The sequence below is a fragment of the Coregonus clupeaformis genome, chromosome 23 (assembly GCF_020615455.1).
Source record: "Coregonus clupeaformis isolate EN_2021a chromosome 23, ASM2061545v1, whole genome shotgun sequence".
In the NCBI taxonomy this organism is placed as follows: Eukaryota; Metazoa; Chordata; class Actinopteri; order Salmoniformes; family Salmonidae; genus Coregonus; species Coregonus clupeaformis.
The window spans coordinates 12325400-12349036 of NC_059214.1; the positions used below are offsets into that span (position 1 = coordinate 12325400).

A 23637-nucleotide genomic window follows, 5' to 3' on the forward strand; every position below is an offset into this window, starting at 1 on the left:
AAATTGACCAAAGGTTTGCCACAACTGTTTGCCAGTAGCCTGTTTATTCGGTAAGGGTTGTCTATTGCAGTACGTTGACCGTTCATAGCATCAAATGTTGTAGCCAATTAGGCAAGATACCAATGACAATGGTAACTGAACCACCAAGTAGATGAAACATCATGATTGAGGTGTGTCTTGAGTATCTGCCATTTGTGAGGGATGGCAGTTTGCTAATAAACAAAGAGAAGGGATTTGATTGGTTCCTATAATAACAACTGCTTCTCATTACTGCCTGGAAGCACAGTAACGGTAATGTCCTGTACGTCTTGGTTCACCACTGCTTACTTATAGGCCAGAATTCAATCGCGGCAAATTGAGTGTAAGCTTCCTGCATCTTGGACACATAAAGATGTAGGATCTTAATTTGATCACCCTGTTGCAGGAGAACTTTCCTACAATGCAGGAAATGTAAAATGTGTAGTGTATTTGAGGTTTAAAAAGGCTTCTGAAGTTTGAAATTCCCACTTTTAAATTTCAGACTTGATTTTCCCTTACAAAAAATCTATCAACCTCTACAAAAATGTCCATTAAATTATATATTCCACATAACATTTACATTTACGTCATTTAGCAGACGCTCTTATCCAGAGTGACTTAGAGTTTGTAATAATATATAATAATATGCCATTTAGCAGACGCTTTTATCCAAAGCGACTTACAGTCATGTGCGCATACATTTTTATGTATGGGTGGTCCCGGGGGCGAACCCACTACCCTGGCGTTACAAGCGCCGTGCTCTACCAATTGAGCTACGGAGGAGTGAGTGCATACATTATTTTTACATACTGGCCCCCCGTGGGAATCAAACCCACAACTCTGGCGTTGCAAACACCATGCTCTACCAACTGAGCTACATCCCTGCCGGCCATTCCCTCCCCTACCCTGGACGACGCTGGGCCAATTGTGCGCCGCCCCATAATTCACATTTCCTGTTGCTGTAGGATTGTTTTCCTGCTGTAGCAAACTGTATCTATGGTCGCAAAATCCCTGGAGATTAAAATAAATGTCCTGGTTTTTCCCGAAATCCCGGTTGGAGGTTTCCCAGAATCAGGAGTGAATAAGGAGGAAATCTGATTTCCTACAACCAGAATTTCTGGAAAAACTGGGAATTTATTTTCAAGTTCCAGGAATTTTGTAACCGTACTTATAACTGTGACAATCAAATGCACCGCTGAGAGCAAACATTGAATTCTGAACATGGTTTCCTTTTGGAACCTGAATTTGTTATTTTATTTCATTTTTGATTATATTTTGTACTTTTTTTCTAGGGGGTAGATCAGCTTTAACATTGATGGAAGTTTCAATCTATCTGCAATGTAATTGTCTGCATCACTTCCAATCCACCATATGTTTTTCCCCCCGCAAATATATATATATATACACACATACATACATATAAATACATATACAGTGGGGAAAAAAAGTATTTAGTCAGCCACCAATTGTGCAAGTTCTCCCACTTAAAAAGAAGAGAGAGGCCTGTAATTTTCATCATAGGTACACGTCAACTATGACAGACAAAATGAGGGGAAAAATCCAGAAAATCACATTGTAGGATTTGTAATGAATTTATTTGCAAATTATGGTGGAAAATAAGTATTTGGTCAATAACAAAAGTTTCTCAATACTTTGTTATATACCCTTTGTTGGCAATGACACAGGTCAAACGTTTTCTGTAAGTCTTCACAAAGTTTTCACACACTGTTGCTGGTATTTTGGCCCATTCCTCCATGCAGATCTCCTCTAGAGCAGTGATGTTTTGGGGCTGTCGCTGGGCAACACGGACTTTCAACTCCCTCCAAAGATTTTCTATGGGGTTGAGATCTGGAGACTGGCTAGGCCACTCCAGGACCTTGAAATGCTTCTTACGAAGCCACTCCTTCGTTGCCCGGGCGGTGGACCCAGCCACGTTTCATCTTCAATGCCCTTGCTGATGGAAGGAGGTTTTCACATGGCCCCATTAATTTTTACCTTTACAAGGATCAGTCGTCCTGGTCCCTTTGCAGAAAAACAGCCCCAAAGCATGATGTTTCCACCCCCATGCTTCACAGAAGGTATGGTGTTCTTTGGATGCAACTCAGCATTCTTTGTCCTCCAAACACGACGAGTTGAGTTTTTACCAAAAAGTTATATTTTGGTTTCATTTGACCATATGACATTCTCCCAATCCTCTTCTGGATCATCCAAATGTACTCTAGCAAACTTCAGATGGGCTTGGACATGTACTGGCTTAAGCAGGGGGACACGTCTGGCACTGCAGGATTTGAGTCCCTGGCGGCGTAGTGTGTTACTGATGGTAGGCTTTGTTACTTTGGTACCAGCTCTCTGCAGGTCATTCACTAGGTCCCCCCAGTGTGTTTCTGGGATTTTTGCTCACCGTTCTTGTGATCATTTTGACCCCACAGGGTGAGATCTTGCGTGGAGCCCCAGATCGAGGGAGATTATCAGTGGTCTTGTATGTCTTCCATTTCCTAATAATTGCTCCCACAGTTGATTTCTTCAAACCAAGCTGCTTACCTATTGCAGACTCAGTCTTCCCAGCCTGGTGCAGGTCTACAATTTTGTTTCTAGTGTCCTTTGACAGCTCTTTGGTCTTGGCCATAGTGGAGTTTGGAGTGTGACTGTTTGAGGTTGTGGACAGGTGTCTTTTATACTGATAACAAGTTCAAACAGGTGCCATTAATACAGGTAACAAATGGAGGACAGAGGAGCCTCTGAAAGAAGAAGTTACAGGTCCGTGAGAGCCAGAAATCTTGCTTGTTTGTATGTGACCAAAAACTTATTTTCCACCATAATTTGCAAATAAATTCATAAAAAATCCTTTGTCTTTCATAGTTGACGTATACCTAAAATGAAAATTACAGGCCTCTCTCATCTTTTTAAGTGGGAGAACTTGCACAATTGGTGGCTGACTAAATACTTTTTTCCCCCCACTGTACATACATATACACTACTGTTCAAAAGTTTGTGGTCACTTAGAAATGTCCTTGTTTTCGAAAGAAAAGCAATTTTCTTGTCCATTCAAATAACATCAAATTGATCAGAAATACAGTGCAGACATTGTTAATGTTGTAAATGGCTATTGTAGCTGGAAACTGTTGATTTTTAATTGAATATCTACAATACATAGGCGTACAGAGGCCCATTATCAGCAACCATCAGTCCTGTGTTTAAATGGCACGTTGTGTTTGCTAATCCAAGTTTATCATTTTAAAAAGCTAATTGATCATTAGGAAACCCTTTTGCAATTATGCTAGCACAGCTGAAAACTGTTGTGCTGATTAAAGAAGCAATAAAACTGGCCTTCTTGAGGCTAGTATCTGGAGCATCAGCAATTGTGGGTTCGATTACAGGCTCAAAATGGCCAGAAACAAAGAACTTTCTTCTGAAACTCGTCAGTCTATTTTCTTTAACCAATTATGGTCTTTAATGAAGGGCCGACAGACAAGTTCCTTACTTTTTCCCTCTTCCACTTTCCTCTTCCATTTCTGCGGTAATGCTGCAATTATTTGGTTGTAATTTTGGGTAGAGCAGACATTTCCATATGTTTTTGTTAGCTGCAGGTGCGACATAACTCCACCAGTCCTACCTGTGATATAATTTAAGAAGATTATACATTTTTTAAACATTTTTTCAAAAAACTATGGTTTTTTATCAATTAGTATATTTGAGTTTAACCACAATATTTGTTGCATTATTTGTTCTGTAGTTTCTGGAGGATTAAATTGAAATTGCAACCAACTTTCTATGGCTTGTTTTAGAAATAGTGATATTTGGGAAATGATTTCCTTTTCAAATAACTGAAAGTGAGAGATTGTAATCTGAATAAAGGGAAGTAGGCCATTCTTGAACATGGGGTGAGACAATCTTACTAATTTCCTAGAGAACCAGTTCGGATTTAAATATAACTTTAGTATGACATAAGCTTTTAGTGATAGGTCTAATGCTTTAATATTTAATCATTTATGTCCTCCGAATTCACATTCATTATATAAATAGGCCCGTTTAATTTTGTGTGGCTTGCCATTCCAAATTAAATTGAATCTTTTTTTCTCATACAATTTTAAAAACTGTTTGCTAGGCGTAGGCAAGACCATAAGCAAATAGGTAAACTGGGATAATACTAAAGAGTTAATCGGGGTGATTTTTCCACAAATTGACAGGTATTTACCTTTCCATGGTAGCAAGATCTTATCTATTTTTGCTAACTTTCTATGAAAATGTATGGAGTGAGATCATTTATTTCATTTTGGATATGTATTCCGAGTATATCCACATCACCATCGGACCATTGTGTTGGTAAACTACATGGTAATGTAAAAATTGTATTTTTTTTAGTGATCAAATACGTAATATAGTATATTGATCATAATTTGGTTGTAATCCAGAGAGGTTATAAAATGTATCTAGATCCTCTATGAGGCTGTGGAGGGATTCAAGTTGTGGATTTAAAAGAAAACATGAATCATCAGCGTACAATGACACCTTTGTTTTTAAGCTCTAGATTTCTAATCCATTGATAATATTGCTGGATCAGATTTTTATAGCTTACATTTCGATGGCCATAATAAATAGATATGTCGATAGTGGACAACCTTGTTTTACTCCTCGTGACAGTTTAAATCATGGGTGACTCTGTCATTTGTAACCAGTTTTAGTAAATTATTTTTGGTAGCATTTCTATGTTGAAGATAAAAAAATAATTTGGTGCATTTTTCCCCATATTCCATCCAGTTTGCTTTATTTTTGTAATATATTACACTTGATCTTTCTTGAATAAGTTTTCCATTCATTTTTGTTTATTTTACCAATATATTTGTTCTCTTCTCTATGTCATGTTGATTTTTCCTAATGCAGTGTTTCACAATCCATTCCTGGGGGACCTCTCAGGGGGTGTAAAATTATGCCCCGGCTCAGCGCTAATACACCTGATTCAACTAATCAAGAGCTTGGTGTTTAGTTAAATCAGGTGTGTTAGTGCTGGGCTATAAATGGGGTGAATCATATACAATTGTCATTTAGTTATGCATTGATGTTAAAGTGAAAATTTGACTTAAGTGTAAGTTAGGATTCACCCCATAGTTTAAAAATGGAATGTCATGCAAAATCATACGTTATCAGTTAGTGTTGGGGGTGAAAATCGATACACTTACATTTCACAATATTATTTTGGATGATATTATATACAGTAGATACTTTGACTCTAACTATGACATTAATTGTATTTTTTTCGTAGATAGCTTTAGCTAGCACTAGTCGGCTGTACTCGCGCCAAAACTCCAGTAATTTTCATTTTATAGCTTGTTCTCCTCTTTTTAAATAATTAGTCAACATGTTTTCAGCACTTTTATTTCCATGACTGATCAAAAATATTTGTATCATGCTCTCTCTTGTCCCTCTGCAGCAGACATACACTGAAAATATAAAACATTAAGAACACCTGCTATTTCCATGACAGACTGAACAGGTGAATCCAGGTGAAAGCTATCATCCCTTATTGATGTCACTTGTTAAATCCACTTCAATCAGTGTAGATGAAGGGGAGGAGACAGGTTAAAGAAGGATTTGTAAGTCTTGAGACAATTGAGACATAGATTGTGTATGTGTGCCATTCAGAGGGTGATTGGGCAAGAGAAAAGATTGTGCCTTTGAACGGGTTATGGTAGTAGGTGCCAGGCACACCGGTTTGTGTCAAGAACTGCAACGCTGCTGGGTTTTTATGCTCAATAGTTTCCCATGTGCATCAAGAATGGTCCACCACCCAAAGGACATCCAGCCAACTTGACACAACTGTGTGAAGCATTGGAGTCAACATGGGCCAGCATCCCTGTGGAATGCTTTCAAGACCTTGTATAGTCCATGCCCCGACGAATTGTTTGGTATACTCAGTGTATAGTGAGCAATATGTTTGGAACATCAAATCACAGTATCGAATCGCATACATATAGAACCATGAGGATCGTGAGAATCACAATACATATCGTATTGGCATCTAAGTATTGTATCATGAGGCCCCTGGCAGTTCCCAGCCCCATTATCAGTCCACTGTGATTTGAATCAAATACCTTTTCCTTGTCACTCTTTCAGACTCAGAGACCACAGAAGACGAAGGTGGAGACCCCATTGAGACTAAAGAAGGAAGCAGAGGTCTTCAGGACCAGGCTATGCATACAGGTACGGTGTCTTTTCCAATCATCCCTATCTCAAATGCATGAAGGATAATATATGAAACGTGAACAGTTTCATGTGTGTTACTGTTACACATCGTCAGCTACACTACATGACCAAAAGTATGTGGACACCTGCTCGTCGAACATCTCATTCCAAAATCATGGGCATTAATATGGAGTTGGTCCCCCCTTTGCTGCTATTACAGCCTTCACTCTTCTGGGAAGCTTTCCACAATCCACAAGAGCATTAGTGAGGTCAGGCACTGATGTTGGGCGATTAGGCCTGGCTCGCAGTCAGTGTTCCAATTCATCCTAAAGGTGTTCAATGGGGATTAGGTCAGGGCTCTGTGCAGGCCAGTCAAGTTCTTCCACACCGATCTCGAAAACTATTTCTGTATGGACCTTGTTTTGTGCACGGGGGCATTGTCATGCTGAAACAGGAAAGGGCGTTCCCCAAACTTTTGCCACAAAGATGGAAGCACAGAATCATCTAGAATGTCATTGTATACTGTGATGTTAAGATTTCCCTTCACTGGAACTAAGCCCGAACCATGAAAAACAGCCCCAGACCATTATTTCTCCTCCACCAAACTTTACAGTTGGCACTATGCATTGGGGCAGGTAGCATTCTCCTGGCATCCGTCAAACCCAGATTCGTCGGTCGGACTGCCATATAGTAAAGCGTGATTCATCCCTCCAGAGAACGCGTTTCCACTGCTCCAGAGTCCAATGGCGGCGAGCTTTACACCACTCCAGCCGACGCTTGGCATTGCTCATGGTGATCTTAGGCTTGTGTGTGGCTGCTCGTCCATGGAAACCCATTTCATGAAGCTCCCGACGAACAGTTATTGTGCGGACGTTGCTTCCAGACGCAGTTTGGAACTCAGTAGTGAGTGTTGCAACCGACGACAGCCAATTTTTACACGTTATGTGCTTCAGCACTCGGCAGTCCTATTCTGTGAGAATGTGTGGCCTACTACTTCGCGGCTGAGCCGTTGTTGCTCCTAGACGTTTCCACTCCATACTAACAGCACTTACAGTTGATCGGGGCAGCTCTAGCAGGGCAGAAATTGGACAAACGGACTTGTTGGAAAGGTGGCATACGGTGCCACATTGAAAGTCACTGAGCTCTTCAGTAAGCTAATGTTTGTCTATGGAGATTGCATGGCAGTGTGCTCGATTTTATACACCTGTCAGCAACGGGTGTGGCTGAAATAGTCGAATCCACTAATTTGAAGGGGTGTCCACATACTTTTGTATATATAGTGTACATTCTAGACATTTGTTTGCTTGATTGAAGGGCATGGCCTCTAAAATATTATAGTTTGAGAACACATTTACATTACATTTACATTTTAGTCATTTAGCAGACGCTCTTATCCAGAGCGACTTACACCTGTGTAGTATTCAAGTTTCATGGTAGTTATAGACTTTTTAATCATCACATTCTCTGCACCAGAAAGCTCAATATAATGTATGCCATTAGTTGGTTTCACAGAATTATCTGTCTAGAAAGGAAAATGGTTTTCCATGGTTGCTATCAATTTGAATGGGAACATTGCTCTTTATAAATCCAGGGCTAAGGCATATTTCTCATATCTGTTACTCGTAATTGCAGGTCTTGTGTAAGCTTACAGTGTGCTTATATGTAACAATATTTTTTGCATGTCTGAAGCATATATCTGAGCCAGCCTTTGTTATATTAACTATGCCAACTGAGGTACACTTCCCTTCTGGAATATTTAACGTTTATTAAAGTATTTCAAGTAGAAACTAATGACTGAACTATAGGCTAAACACACAAAATTATAATATTTTCATGTTTTATCTTGCCACAGGGGACAGAATGATGGACAGCTGGGGCGAAGGACTTCAAAACATCTCCAAGCCCGCCAGGCAAGCAAACAGTGTGGAGTAAGCACAAAGGGGTCAAGCTTCTGATTGGAGCATCATATGTTAATCTAACCCGGCCAGTAGGGGAGTCCAATGAAAGTCTGTCTTTAGCTAGCAGTTATTATGACAGCAGTTTCAGTATCTATAAAGGGATACTCAAACTATACTCCTTTAGGTAAACATTACCAAGAAGCCTGGATAATACACGTAGGAAAGCATAAAAGATTAAAGCGCACCCATCTCAAAGACAACATATACAACACACATTTTTTTCAGTTGACTTACTAGTAGTACACTGTGCAACACATAATAATGCTTCATGAAGTGGATTGTTGCCCCTGTGAAAACTCCCACTTGAGAAAGTATGAAGTTACTTGGATGTGTGTATTAATTTGCTGTCACCACATGACTGGAGGTGCAGGTGATGTACTGAGCAGGATCACTCAGAGTATGTATTATTTGAGTAAGTGTAAGAACAGATTTCACTAATGATTAGTAAACATTCCTTAAAGACACAATCGACGATTGATACATTTTGGGACTTTTGTAATAAAGATGTGTATAATTTCAGCTAGTAGTTTTGAAAGTGGTACTCACGAGCCAAAACGGGTCCCCTTTTTTTGTGTACTACATCATCCAATTGTTTACTACGTCATCTATTCCGTATAATATGTTATGAATTTTGCATGTCATATGATATCATACAAAATTTGTAATTCGTGTGATATTTTACAAATCCAATTTGTACAATATGTTACTAATTTGTTGTGCTTAAGATCCCAGAGTGTATCTTTAATGATATACATGTATACCCCTCAAACTCAACTCTGGACCTCGAAGCCAGTTCCACTGCGTTTTTTCATTGTTCCCCTCTAATTAGGGACTGATTTAGACCTGGGACACCAGGTGGGTGAAATTAAATATCAGGTAGAACAGAAAACACGCAGGCTCTGGCCTCGTAGGGTAAGCGTTGAATACCCCTGATACACAGTGCCTTGCAAAAGTATTAATCCCCCTTGGCGTTTTTCCTATTTTGTTGCATTACAACCTGTAATTGAAATGGATTTGTATTTGTATTTCATGTAATGGACATACACAAAATAGTCCAAATTGGTGAAGTGAAATGAAAAAAAGGACTTGTTTCAAAAAATTCTAAAAAATAAATAGCGGAAAAGTGGTGTGTGCATATGTATTCACCCCCTTTGCTATGAAGCCCCTAAATAAGATCTGCTGCAACAAATTACCTTCATAAGTCACATAATTAGTTAAATAAAGTCCACCTATGTGCAATCTAAGTGTCACATGATCTGTCACATGATCTCAGTATATATACACCTTTTCTGAAAGGCCCCAGAGTCTGCAACACCACTAAGCAAGGGGCACCACCAAGCAAGCGGCACCATGAAGACCAAGGAGCTCTCCAAACAGGTCAGGGAGAAAGTTGTGGAGAAGTACAGATCAGGGTTGGGTTATAAAGAAATATCGCAAACTTTGAACATCCCACGGAGCACCGTGAAATCCATTATTAAAAAATTGAAAGAATATGGCACCACAACAAACCTGCCAAGAGAGGGCCGCCAACCAAAACTCACGGACCAGGCAAGGAGGCCATTAATCAGAGAGGCAACAAAGAGACCAAAGATAACCCTGAAGGAGCTGCAAAGCTCCACAGCGGAGATTGGCGTATCTATCCATAGGACCACTTTAAGCTGTACACTCCCCAGTGCTGGGATTTACGGAAGAGTGGCCAGAAAAAAGCCTGGTGTTCGCCAAAAGGCATCTGGGAGACTCACCAAACATATGGAAGAAGGTACTCTGGTTAGATGAGACTAAAATTGAGCTTTTTGGCCATCAACGAAAACGGTATGTCTGGCGCAAAACCAACACCTCTCATCACCCCGAGAACACAGATGTTTTTCATCAGCAGGGACTGGGAAACTGGTCAGAATTGAAGGAATGATGGATGGTGCTAAATACAGGGAAATTCTTGAGGGAAACCTGTTTCAGTCTTCCAGAGATTTGAGACTGGGACGGAGGATCACCTTCCAGCAAGACAATGACCCTAAGCATACTGCTAAAGCAACACTCGAGTGGTTTAAGGGGAAACATTTCAATGTCTTGGAATGGCTTAGTCAAAGCCCAGACCTCAATCCAATTGAGAATCTGCGGTATGACTTAAAGATTGCTGTACACCAGCGGAACCCATCCAACTTGAAGGAGCTGTAGCAGTTTTGCCTTGAAGAATGGGCAAAAATCCCAGTGGCTAGATGTGCCAAGCTTTTAGAAACATACCCCAAGAGACTTGCAGCTGTAATTGCTGCAAAAGGTGGCTCTACAAAGTATTGACTTTGGGAGGGTGAATAATTATGCACGCTCAAGTTTTCAGTTTTTAGTCTTATTTCTTGTTTTTTTCACAATAAAAAATATTTTGCATCTTCAAAGTGGTAGTCATGTTGTGTAAATCAAATGATACAAACTCCCAAAAAATCCATTTTAATTCCAGGTTGTAAGTCAACAAAATATGAAAAATGCCAAGGGGGGTGAATACTTTCGCAAGCCACTGTATACCACTTGATTCTTAAAGAGTATAACTTGTCAATTGTAATGAAACACTGTATAGCCTCAACCCAAGGTTAAAACTATAATTATGATCTCATGGATAGCCGGTCCTTGCATCCATAGCTCTGTCTATGAGTTTGAGAGTGGTTACATTTCTCCAGCCCCATCCCTCAGCTGTTTACCAAATCAGTGGTGGGGTGATGCGCTTTGTTATCGTTAAACTGCAGATTGCCACTTTAAGCATCAACTTGCTTTCTGGCCTTTATTCAGATGAATTCCCATTTTGGCTCACGCTTTCCTTCGACTCCCCTATTGCAATTTTTCTTTCCATTTTGACATACACATCAGTCATTGAATGAAAAGAAAGAAAGTGGGCAAATGTTTTACGCAAGCAAGCAGCTACTGTACACCAAACATTTCAAATTTTGGAGCATTGCCATGCTTCATTAGCTTTGTTTGGACTTCACAAGGGTGCACTGTGTGGCTATACAAACTACTGTTTAATATTTTCCCGAGAATAAATCACTTTTCCCTCCAGTAACATAGTATTTCCCACCAAAACCGAAAGTTTCATTCAAAAGCATTATAAAGCAAATACTGTACATAGGCCTATGTCTGGATTTTATTAGAATACAAAATAATGTCCAGCAAGCTATACTAGTCTAGCTTTTCCTTCATGGGACTCCAAGAGCTATGGAGCGTCTTTTAAGGAGAGAAGCCAGCAGAGCACAGGTGCGTGCATATTAGGCAAGAGACTATAAGTTAGAAGCTTATTATGCATTACCAATTATTAATTAGCTAAATATAAGGCTAATACTGCATTGAATGTATTACCTGAAAGAGGTAGGCTAGGACATCTATAGGGCTATATATACATCTAGAACAGGATTATCTATGTTGAATGAAATTTGAATGGAGTTGTTGGAGAGAGAGAAACACTGTGAGAGTGCTTGTGCGTGGCACTGATTTAAAGCAACAATATTTCAGTGATAGGCTGTTTTAAAACTCTGGAGCTGCAATAAAAAAAATATACAGTATATATATATCTTTACAACAAAAAGGTGACCCCCGAACGCCAGATGGAGATGGGTAAATTAGACGTGCATTCGGTCTTTATATTATAATAATAATATGCCATTTAGCAGACGCTTTTATCCAAAGCGACTTACAGTCATGCGTGCATACATTTTTGTGTATGGGTGGTCCCGGGGATCGAACCCACTACCTTGGCATTACAAGCGCCGTGCTCTACCAGCTGAGCTACAGAGGACCACCTATTACTTACTGCAGCAGACTATGCTGCAGCAAATATAGGCCTACCTGTCACAAGAAAATAAGTTACCATGATGAGATGATTGCATTGTGAACTGCGCTCCATACTGAGATGGGCTGTCTGACCCCACCCTGAGCGTTGATGATTCATCATGCAGAGGCCGTAGAGAAGCCAGATTTAGACATCGCATATACTGTCATTTAACAGTTCCATTTCATGCCATGCTGTTCATATAAATAATGTATCATAATTTACCGGTTTCTTGCAGTTAACTGGGTCCCCGCCATTCTACCCTATTACAAACTGCCATCTAGAGCACTGTTTGCAATTAATGTATGCATTGACCCCTTTGGTTCTCTTCTGGTTGTTATGCATGCCATTGTTGAATAGATAATTTTCAGTATGCCATGCCTGCTGTTTGCAATCTTCTGAATGAACAAACAGAATGATGTGTTTGACGTCTTTTGTTTCATATACAGTGTAATTACATTGAAATAATTATAATTTTGGCACAGTGAAATATGATAGTCTTAACATTACTCACACTGGCTCATGTATAATTTAGAACTATTTAACAGATCATTTCCCAAAATCACCTTCTTTCAGGAGCCAATCAGAAGAGTTTTTGAGGGAATCTCCCCAACAAGTCCTCCCACCCCCCTCCCCAAAAATTATCAAACGCCCCTCCACTTCTCCAATGCCAAGCCGCTCAGGGTCAGCACCGAACACACCCCTCACCCCCCGAAAGAAAGTTGTTGTGCCAACTGACTACCAAGACACGGTCCCTGGTGAATTTGAGGAAAAGGTGAAACATCCAAAATCATCAGCCATGTCTCAAAGCAGTACCCAGGACTCCCGTCCTCAGACACCTGTCAGTGTCAGCGAGTACTCCCGCAAGGAATACCAAACTAGGCCGTCCCCCAAACTGACCAGAGTAAGCTCCAAGATCTTCGAGAAGGTGCGCGGTTTCGAAGAGCGAAGGCGAAGTTATGATCATGAAGGCTCCATCTCGGGACGGTCCTGGGCCGGGTTCAATCGCGCTGGGTCTGTCGACTCGGACGATGGAGGGAGCAGGTTGGGCATCTCCAGAGAGAGTTCGAAGGAAGACCTACGAGAAGCTCTGAAGGAGGACGCTGCCGAACGGAGGTCCATGTTCAGACAGAGGGCTGCGTCCTTGGAGGACTGCAGGCCCCGTACCACCCAGAAGGTCCAGGAAATCGAAAACAAGTTCACTGAAGAGCTTCAACGAATCAAGAAGCTTGTGGGTAAACATCACATGAAGAAGTCCTTCTCCACCGAGCAGCTCTCGCTCAGGGCAAATGGCAGGCAGCCTTTGAGGAAGATTGAGCCCCTCCCACCTCAAATTCTACAGAAGCTCCAGGAACGGGAGCGTGCCCAGCAGGAGAAGGAGCAGAAAGAGACGGAACAGCCCAAATACGTAGTGCCACCACAACTGCAACTACAAGAACAAGCACGGCAGGGGCAACCTTCACCCCAAACCCAAGAGATTGAGCGGCCCTCCATGAGTAGCATAACGTTCAGTAGATTGGGAGAAGTAGCAGCCACTCCAGAATCTATGCAACTGGCTGACTTACCAGGACAGAGGCCAACAAGACAGGTAAATCAAGCCAGTCAAGTCAGGGAGATCCTTCAGAGGTCTCCATCACCAGCAAAGATGCAGATGCAGAGGGCTTACAATCCATCGTCAAATCGCCAACAGCGGGCAGAGTCATCAAGCAGAAATGTTGTCGAGATGACGTTACACAAAGTTGAACGCAGGCCAGAAAGCCCTCTTGTTCAGAGGGTATCTCGTATGCAAGAATCTCAGGACATCCAAGAACCTCCTGCACAAAAGTCCCCAAACGAAGAATTGACAGGAACAAAAACACCTGTAGATGTAGCATTAAGAAAAGTAGAGGATAGACCAGAAAACCCATTGGTACAGAGAATGCCTACCATTGTACAAGAGCATACAATCCAACATTCGCAAAAACCTCCACGGCTGGCTACCTCTTCTACAAATGTTCCAGTATCCCCCTCTGAGGAGAAAATGGAAGTGGAGTTGATCAAGCCAGCCCCCAAGCTAATCATACCTACCATCATTGTTGAAGAAGAGCCCATGGAAGAGGAAGTTCCTCCAGAGACTGACAAGTCTAAGAAGGCAACCAATGCGAAAGAAGGCCAAACACAGAAGACCAGGGGGAAGGGTCGCCGTGCTAGTCCCATGTCTCCAGAGTTAGGTGGGAATTATTTTCAATCTCAGTCTTTCTTTATCAAAATGAAAATGTCTGTGTATATTAGAGGCTTGTATCTTATTTCCCTTGTCTTTGCAAAGTTCAACTCTCATCGGTATTCCTTAGTTCTGAACACAGCCATGAATGTCTTTGTAATTATGTTTTGTAATTTGTGCAGATTCTTCAGACGACTCTTACGTGTCTGCTGAAGAGGACCCCTTGGAGGCCCCTATGTTTGAGTTTCCTCTTAAGGACACTGTGGTAACTGCTGGTACTGAGGTCCTGCTGAGAGTCATCATTGCTGGCATGCCTCCCCCAGAAGGCAAGCTATCTCTATCTCTTTACAAACAAAGTTTATATCCAGAACCTAAAAGGGGTCATCGGCTGTCCCCATGGGAGAACCCTTTTGAAGAACCCTTTTGGGATGCAGGTAGAACCCTTTCCCTTTCCAACCCAAAATGATTTATCCTTGAAAGGGTTCTCCCATGGGGACAGCCAAAGAACCATTTTGGAACCCTTTTCTTCTAAGAATGTAGTAACCACCTTCACTCCGGTTTCTTGAGCACAAATTTGAGCATATCTTATATTTGTCTGTGTCCTAGTTACCTGGAGGAGAGACAATATTGCGATCAGTAACAGCTCAAACTATGGGGTCAAAGTGGAGGGAGAGCGGTATTCACTTCTCATCAAATGTGCAAAACCAAGTGATGCTGGAACGTACTGTGTGACAGCTGCCAATGAGGCTGGGAAAACATCTAGCAGTGCCACCCTTTCGATCAAACCAGGTAAGCATGAGTTGCAACATTGCGTTGGTTGGGTCACACTTTACTTAAAGTTGATTTAATAATACCTTGTTGTTATTACTAAACAAGAAGTGGTACTGAAGGTTAGAGACCTTTTGATTTACCGGCCCTTACCTTGAACCTGATGTCTGCTTGATGTCCTTTGGGAATGGCACCTGTCTATTGCTAACCTTTTTATTCTACACTCTTAGACATTTTTGGCTATCTAGAACATAAAATGGTTCTTTGGCTGTAGGAACCCTTTTAGAACCTTTTTTTCGAAGGGTGTAAGTCCTTTGGTTATTTCAGAAAAATGAATTAAAGGATGATGTGGACATTTGTGTCACTCCATTGACCTATGTGTGTGTCATTGTTATTTGCCCTGCCAGAGAAAGTGTCATTTCAAAAGGATGTACGTAGTTATTTCCTTCTTCATGAAGCTATTTCCTAATTTCTCCTCACCCCTCCATCTTTCATAATCTCTCTCTCCCTCTCTCTCTCTCTCGCTCTCTCTCTTCCTCCCTCTCGCTCCCTCTCACCAAAATGTGTGCAAGTAATATATTCCAGCTGAGCCAACTCACGTGTAGTTACCATAGCAACTAGGAGGCTAAATTGAACCAATTAATTGTTAAGACACACTGGTTTCATTGCAATATAAAGCCACTGTTGTTACGATATGATGCAAGTAACATCTTGTCTAGGGTAAATTACATCATGACCTTGTTTTTTAAGCATACAGTGCCTTGCAAAAGTATTTATCCCCTTTGGCGTTTTTCCTATTTTGTTGCGTTACAACCTGTAATTTAAATGGATTTTTATTTGGATTTCATGTAATGGACATACACAAAACGAACCCACAACCCTGGCGTTGCAAGCGCCATGCTCTACCAACTGAGCTACACAGGGCTTATTATTGCATCTAGAACTTATATTACTCAAATGAGAAACTTAGACCCTTTTGCTCCCAGAGCCATCAAGATGGTCATATTCTTTACAGTGTACAAATGAATGAGAATATGAATGCTTGTATGTGAGGGAGAAAAAAAGAGAGAGAGGGAGGATAAGGGAGTAGCCTTAACAGCTGAGGTTAGCAATGAAACACTCATGATAATGCAAACAAGCACACATTATAGTACATCATTTGTCATATGTACTTTAAAAGCTCCTTTATACATGGTCCCCTTTCAGACATATAGGACTGTGTAAGTCCCCTATGGTCTCATAAAAGACCCAATAAGAGAATTCCTGCTGAATACAAATTAGATAGATTTTTATAAACTTCCAAGGTGGGCAAATAGAATATTCAGTATAATAACTTTAATAAATGAGACATTATTACTTAAGAATTTAATGATGATTATGTTTACAAGTAATGAAATACATATTTATGAATAGTTCATAAATAGTTTATTACTGCTTATTCATGAAAGTTATTATAAAACTGATTAAATATATTTTTTAAGCCATGTCATACATAATTTAAATGCTTATAAGCCTATACGTATAGATGTTTTATTTTACAATTAGTTATGAAATACCTATTTATTCATAGTTTCTAAATAGTTTATTAGTGGTAATACATACAAGTTATTATAAAGTGTTACAGAATATTCAAAATACTTTTTAGGTACAGATTAATGTTGGCATACTATTGATGTAAGAGGAGACCTTTTTACAGCATTTACTTTTTACCACATTTACACTGACATTTACACTGACATTTTACACTGACATTTTTGGTAATAAAATAAATACAAAATACTGAAATATTACATTTACATAAGTATTCAGACCCTTTACTCAGTACTTTGTTGAAGCACCTTTGGCAGCGATTACAGCATTGAGTCTTCTTGGGTATGACACTACAAGCTTGGCACACCTGTATTTGGGGAGTTCCTCCGATTCTCCTCTGCAGATCCTCTCGAGCTCTGACAGGTTGGTTGGGGAGCGTTGCTGCACAGCTATTTCCAGATCTCTCCAGAGATGTTCAATTGGGTTCAAGTCCGGGCTCTGGCTGGGCCACTCAAGGACATTCAGAGACTTGTCCCGAAGCCGCTCCTGTGTTGTCTTGGCTGTGTGCTTAGGGTCGTTGTCCTGTTGGAAGGTGAACCTTCACCCCAGTCATCTTTGCCTCGATCCTGACTAGTTTCCCAGTCCCTGCCGCTGAAAAACATCCCCACAGCATGATGCTGCCACCACCATGCTTCACCGTAGGGATGGTGCCCGGTTTCCTCCAGACATGACGCTTGGCATTCAGGCCAAAGAGTTCAATCTTGGTTTCATCAGACCTGAGAATCTTGTTTCTCATGGTCTGAGAGTCTTTAGGTGCGTTTTGGCAAACTCCAAGTGGGCTGTCATGTGCCTTTTACTGAGGAGTGTCTTCCGTCTGTCCACTCTACCATAAAGGCCTGATTGGTGGAGTGCTGCAGAGATGGTTGTCCTTCTGGAAGGTTCTCCCATCTCCACAGAGGAACTCTAGAGCTCTGTCAGAGTGACCATCGGGTTCTTGGTCACCTCTCTGGCCAAGGCCCTTCTCCTCTGAGTGCTCAGTTTGGCCAGGCAGCCAGCTCTAAGAAGAGTCTTGGTGAATCCAAACTTTTTCCATTTAAGAATGATCGAGGCCACTGTGTTCTTGGGGACCTTCAATGCTGCAGAAATTTTTTGGCACTCTTCCCCAGATCTGTGCCTCGACACAATCCCGTCTCGGAGCTCTACGGACAATTCCTACGACCTCACGGCTTGGTTTTTGCTCTGACATGCACTGTCAACTGTGGGACCGTATATAGACAGGTGTGTGCCTTTCCAAATCATGTCCAATCAATTGAATTTACCACAAGTGGACTCCAATCAAGTTGTAGAAACATTTCAAGGATGATCAATGGAAACAGGATGCGCCTGAGCTCAATTTCGAGTCTAATAGCAAAGGGTCTGAATACTTATGTAAAAAATGAAATTTGCAAACATTTCTAAAAACCTGTTTTCGCTTTATCATTATGAGGTATTGTGTGTAGATTGCTGAGCTTTATTTTTTTTATCCATTTAAAAATAATGCTGTAACAAAATGTGGAAAAAGTCAAGGGGTCTGAATACTTTCCGAAGGCACTGTATGTTGCACTCTTGAAATATTAACTGCCGTTGAATATACATTTTGGGTCTTACAGTTCCAAAATCATACATTTTCATGTTTACAGTTACCAATATTTAATATCTAAGAACCAACGTTTAATATCTGAGAGAGAGAGAGAGAGAGAGAGAGAAAGAGATGGGAGGAGAGAGAGAGAGAGAGGTAGAGCTTCAATCACAACCTTTCCGTGTTTACTATTAATGGTTTGACCCACCATTTCTTTATTATGTCTGTTTTCTGGACTGGATTCCACATTTCTTAATGACATTTAACTATGACACAATAAAAGTAAAGCCTTGTTCACCTTCGGAGGCAGGTTCTCCAGATACTGTGATCACAACATGGAAAATAAAGTATAGTTTCTATTCTATTCTTCATCTGATTATAATGTATATTTGACAGAGCCTATGCAGGAGCCGCAGGGGAACATTGGTGTTCCTAGGGACATTAGCAGCCCTATCACATCTGATGAAGAGTACCTCAGCCCACTGGAGGAAGGCATGGACTTTGGAAGCCCAGAGCCCAGGAAGATAGTGGACACTCGATTCAAGGAGCCTCCTGCCTTCCAGGTGAGACTGTGTACCGCTGGTTCCCAAAATGATCTCTCGGGCGTATCACCTGGCTTTCGTTGACTTTCCATTATATTGTAGGCAAGGGATCAGTTTGGGATTTTGCAATTATATTTTGTTCAAACATTTTTTTATTGGCATTGCAATACACTGGAAATTGATTGAATCTATAAATTGCTTTTAACTAAATCTGAAAGCACTTCGTATGGTGATTCACCTCATCCAGCATGCATTTGATGTTCCATATAGTGTAGTTTGCATTTTTTAAGTTATAGCATGGACATTTGTCTATGTGTTCTCAACTCCAATTTCAAAATGTCTCATCATCCTTTTTAACAGGTAACTATGAATGATCAAGCGGTCATTGAGGGACAACAGGTCACCATGTCTGTCCGAATAAGTGGGCAGCCCAAACCCATGCTTTATTGGTAGGTTTCCACCATCAAATCCAACTCATTGCTCTTTGTTAAAAGTGGAACTGACAGCATTTTAGAAAGATTAAATCTCATTAAAATCTCTTCATATACACCCCCAGGAAGAATATGACACCTATTTTTTAAAACATTTTCTGACAAGCAATATGGTCATTTTCAAGTTTTCATAAACTCATAGAACGTTTGGGAATGACGTGTAGTAAGGCATTTGTGAAATGTCTATAGTAATATAGAGTGGAAAAGCGGCCGTACATTTGCAAAATTAATAGACACTGCAATAAATAAAACCAAATTAAAACAATCCTTCACAATCCTATTGATCAAACAACCATGAAAAGGTAGGCTCTTTCTCCCTCAGTTACCTATGCACATCAACAACAACAAGATCAACGACTAATGCTAGCCAGAGTGAGATTAGCTAAAATCTAACGAGGGAACATTAGATAAACCCTTTCAAGCTTTTTCAGCTAGTTGGCTGTCAAAATTGCACTGATAAACAATTGGGCCTGCTCATTGTTCTGCAGCTTGCCTGCCAATGCATGCATGTCCCAACCCACGTTTTGACAACTGAATGGGAACTTGCCTGCCTGCCCACCCATTTGATCGATGCCAAATACATTTGATTGACAACTAAGATATATGCTAACTGTGGATAACACTAATTAAGTTCAGCATAGCTAGCTAGCCAAATTCACATTTCTTGCTAGCTAACCAAATGACACCATGCAGCGTGTCTAGCTGTAGCCAATTTAAAAAACGATATGAGGGGAAAAAGTTGGTCATTCACCCAATCCTCTAATGACATGACATCCTCCCAGCAGCTAGGTCACTAGCTAGCTATGGTTAGGCTCCGTCTTTTTAGCTTGCTAAATAAATAGCTGGTTACATAAATAGATATGCTAGCCCAGGGGTGTCAAACTCAATCAACGCACGGGCCATATTGAAAAAACAACAAACTCGTGGACCAGACATAGCCTATTTGTTTTGTTTTCTAACGTGCAACTGCGACCCAAACTGGCCATTGTTTCATTATAAATAAATATGGCCCTGGGCCCGAGAGGTGCAGCGGTCTAAGGCGCTGCATCACAGTGCTTGAGGTATCACTACAGACCTGGGTTTGATCCTAGGCTGTGTCACAACCGGCCGTGACCGGGAGTCCCATAGGGCGGCGCACAATTGGCCCAGCGTCGTCTGGGTTAGGGGATGGTTTGGCCGTGGGGTCTTTACTTGGCTCATTGCGCTCTAGCGACCCCTTGTGCGGGCCGGGCGCCTGCAGGCTGACTTCGGTTGTCAGTTGAACGGTGTTTCCTTCGGCTGGCTTCCGGGTTAAGCGGGCGGGTGTTAAGAAGCATGGTTTGGCGGGTCATGTTTCGGAGGACGCATAACTCGACCTTCGCCTCTCCCGAGCCCATTGGGGAGTTGCAGCGATGAGACAATATCGTAATTTGATCGCAATTGGATATCACGAAATTGGGGAGAAAAGGGGGTAAATAAAATGAAATATACATACAATAAAAATATGTCCCTTTATAATGTCCACTTACAGTGCATTCGGAAAGTATTCAGACCCCTTTACTTTTTCCGCATTTTGATACGTTACAGCCTTATTCTAAAGTATTCCATCTACTCACAATACCCCATATTGACAAAGCGAAAACAGTTTTTTTGAAATGTTTGCAAATGTATTAAAAATAAAAAAGAGAAATAAGTTATTTACAGAAGTATTCAGACCCTTTGCTATGAGACTCGAAATTGAGATCAGGTGCATCCTGTTTCCATTGATCATCATTGAGATGTTTCTACAATTTGATTGGAATCCACCTGTGGTAAATTCAATTGATTGGACATGATTTGTAAAGGCACACACCTGTCTATATTAGATCCCACAGTTTACATGCATGTCAGAGCAAAAACCAAGCCATGGAAGGAATTGTCAGTAGAGCTCCGAGACAGGATTGTGTAGAGGCACAGATCTGGGGAAGGCTACCAAAAAATTACTACAGGATTGAAGGTCCCCAAGAACACAGTGGTCAGGGAAGTGACAAGGAACCCAATGGTCACTCTGACAGAGCTCCAGAGTTCCTCTGTGGAGATGGGAGACACTCCCAGAAGGACAACCATCTCTGCAACACTCCACCAATCAGGCCTTTATGGTAGAGTGGCCAGACGCAAGCCACTCCTCAGTAAAAGGCACATGACAGCCCGCTTGGAGTTTGCTAAAAGGCACCTAAAGGACTCTCAGACAATGAGAAACAAGATTCTCTGGTCTGATGAAACCAACATTGAACTCTTTGGCCTGAATGCCAATTGTCACTCCTGGAGGAAACTTACATTTACGTCATTTAGCAGACGCTCTTATCCAGAGCGACTTACAAATTGGTGCATTCACCTTATAGCCACTTTACAATATTATTATTAATTTAAAAAATGTAAAAAAAAAAATTTGGGGGGGGCGGGGGTAGAAGGATTACTTTATCCTATCCCAGGTCTTCCTTAAAGAGGTGGGGTTTCAAGTGTCTCCGGAAGGTGGTGAGTGACTCCGCCGTCCTGGCGTCGTGAGGGAGCTTGTTCCACCATTGGGGTGCCAGAGCAGCGAACAGTTTTGACAGGGCTGAGCGGGAACTGTGCTTCCGCAGAGGTAGGGGGGCCAGCAGGCCAGAAGTGGATCAACGCAATGCCCTCGTTTGGGTGTAGGGACTGATCAGAGCCTGAAGGTACGGAGGTGCCGTTCCCCTCACAGCTCCGTAGGCAAGCACCATGGTCTTGTAGCAGATGCGAGCTTCAACTGGAAGCCAGTGGAGTGTACGGAGGAGCGGGGTGACGTGAGAGAACTTGGGAAGGTTGAACACCAGACGGGCTGCAGCATTCTGGATGAGTTGTAGGGGTTTAATGGCACAGGCAGGGAGCCCAGCCAACAGCGAGTTGCAGTAATGCAGACGGGAAATGACAATGCCTGGATTAGGACCTGTGCCACTTCCTGTGTAAGGCATGGTGGTACTCTCCGAATGTTGTAGAGCATGAACCTACAGGATCGGGTCACCGCCTTGAACGGCAGGGTGTTGTCCAGGGAGGAGGACACAACAAAGTTGTCAACCGTGATGGCGAGATCATGGAACGGGCAGTTCTTCCCCGGGAGGAAGAGCAGCTCCGTCTTGCCGAGGTTCAGCTTGAGGTGGTGATCCGTCATCCACACTGATATGTCTGCCACACATGCAGAGATGTGATTCGCCACCTGGTTATCAGAAGGGGGAAAGGAGAAGCTTAGTTGTGTGTCTTCTGCGTAGCAATAATAGGAGAGGCCATGTGAGGATGTGACAGAGCCAAGTGACTTGGTGTATAGCGAGAATAGGAGAGGTTCTTGAATTGAGCCCTGGGGGACACCAGTGGTGAGAGCACGTGGTGCGGAGACAGATTCTCGCCACGCCACTTGGTAGGAGCGACCTGTGAGGTAGGACGCAATCCAAGAGTGAGCCGCGCTGGAGATGCCCAACTCGGAGAGGGTGGAGAAGAGGATCTGATGGTTCACAGTATCAAAGGCAGCAGACAGGTCTAGAAGGACAAGAGCAGAGGAGAGAGAGTTAGCTTTAGCAGTGCGGAGAGCCTCCGTGACACAGAGAAGAGCAGTCTCAGTTGAATGACCAGTCTTGAAACCTGACTGGTTTGGATCCAGCAAGAGAGTTGGCTAAAGACGGCACGCTCAAGAGTTTTGGAGAGAAAAGAAAGAAGGGATACTGGTCTGTAGTTGTTGACATCGGAGGGATCGAGTGTAGGTTTTTTGAGAAGGGGTGCAACTCTCGCTCTCTTGAAGACGGCAGGGACATAGCCAGCGGTCAAGGATGAGTTGATGAGCAAGGTGAGGTAAGGGAGAAGGTCTCCGGAAATGGTCTGGAGAAGAGAGGAGGGGATAGGGTCAAGCGGGCAGGTTGTTGGGCGGCCGGCCGTCACAAGTCGCAAGATTTCATCTGGAGAGAGAGGGGAGAAAGAAGTCAAAGCATAGCAGTGTGAGCAGGACCAGCAGTGTCATTTGACTTAACAAACGAGGATCGGATGTCGTCAACCTTCTTTTCAAAATGGTTGACAAAGTCATCCACAGAGAGGGGGGGATTGAGGAGGGAGGAGAAGGTGGCAAAGAGCTTCCTAGGGTTAGAGGCAGATGCTTGGAATTTAGAGTGGTAGAAAGTGGCTTTAGCAGCAGAAACAGAGGAAGAAAATGTAGAGAGGAGGGAGAGAAAAGATGCCAGGTCCGCAGGGAGTCTAGTTTTCCTCCATTTCTGCTCGGCTGCCCGGAGCCCTGTTCTGTGAGCTCGCAATGAGTCGTCAAGCCACGGAGCAGGAAGGGAGGACCGAGCCGGCCGGGAGGATAGGGAAAGGAGGAGAGGAGGATTGAGGAGGCAGAATCAGGAGATTGGAGGGAGAAGGAATGAGCAGAGGGAAGAGATGATAGGATGGAAGAGGAGAGAGTAGCGGGAGAGAGAGAGCGAAGGTTGCGAAGGTTGCGATGGCGCATTACCTTCTGAGTAGGGGCAGAGTGAGTAGTGTTGGAGGAGAGTGAGAGAG

The 23637-nt window shown here is 42.2% G+C and overlaps 1 protein-coding gene across 1 annotated transcript in view; it reads left to right on the plus strand.

Moving 5' to 3' along the window:
* LOC121536084 (striated muscle preferentially expressed protein kinase-like) overlaps positions 1–23637 on the plus strand; it is a 119244-nt gene that overhangs the window by 29467 nt on the left and 66140 nt on the right. Inside the window, exons 2-8 of the mRNA XM_045206532.1 lie at positions 6130–6216; positions 8051–8108; positions 12544–14177; positions 14350–14493; positions 14774–14956; positions 18480–18646; positions 18986–19074. Coding sequence (XP_045062467.1) covers positions 6130–6216; positions 8051–8108; positions 12544–14177; positions 14350–14493; positions 14774–14956; positions 18480–18646; positions 18986–19074 — 2362 coding nt within the window. The remainder of the gene's footprint in view (positions 1–6129; positions 6217–8050; positions 8109–12543; positions 14178–14349; positions 14494–14773; positions 14957–18479; positions 18647–18985; positions 19075–23637) is intronic.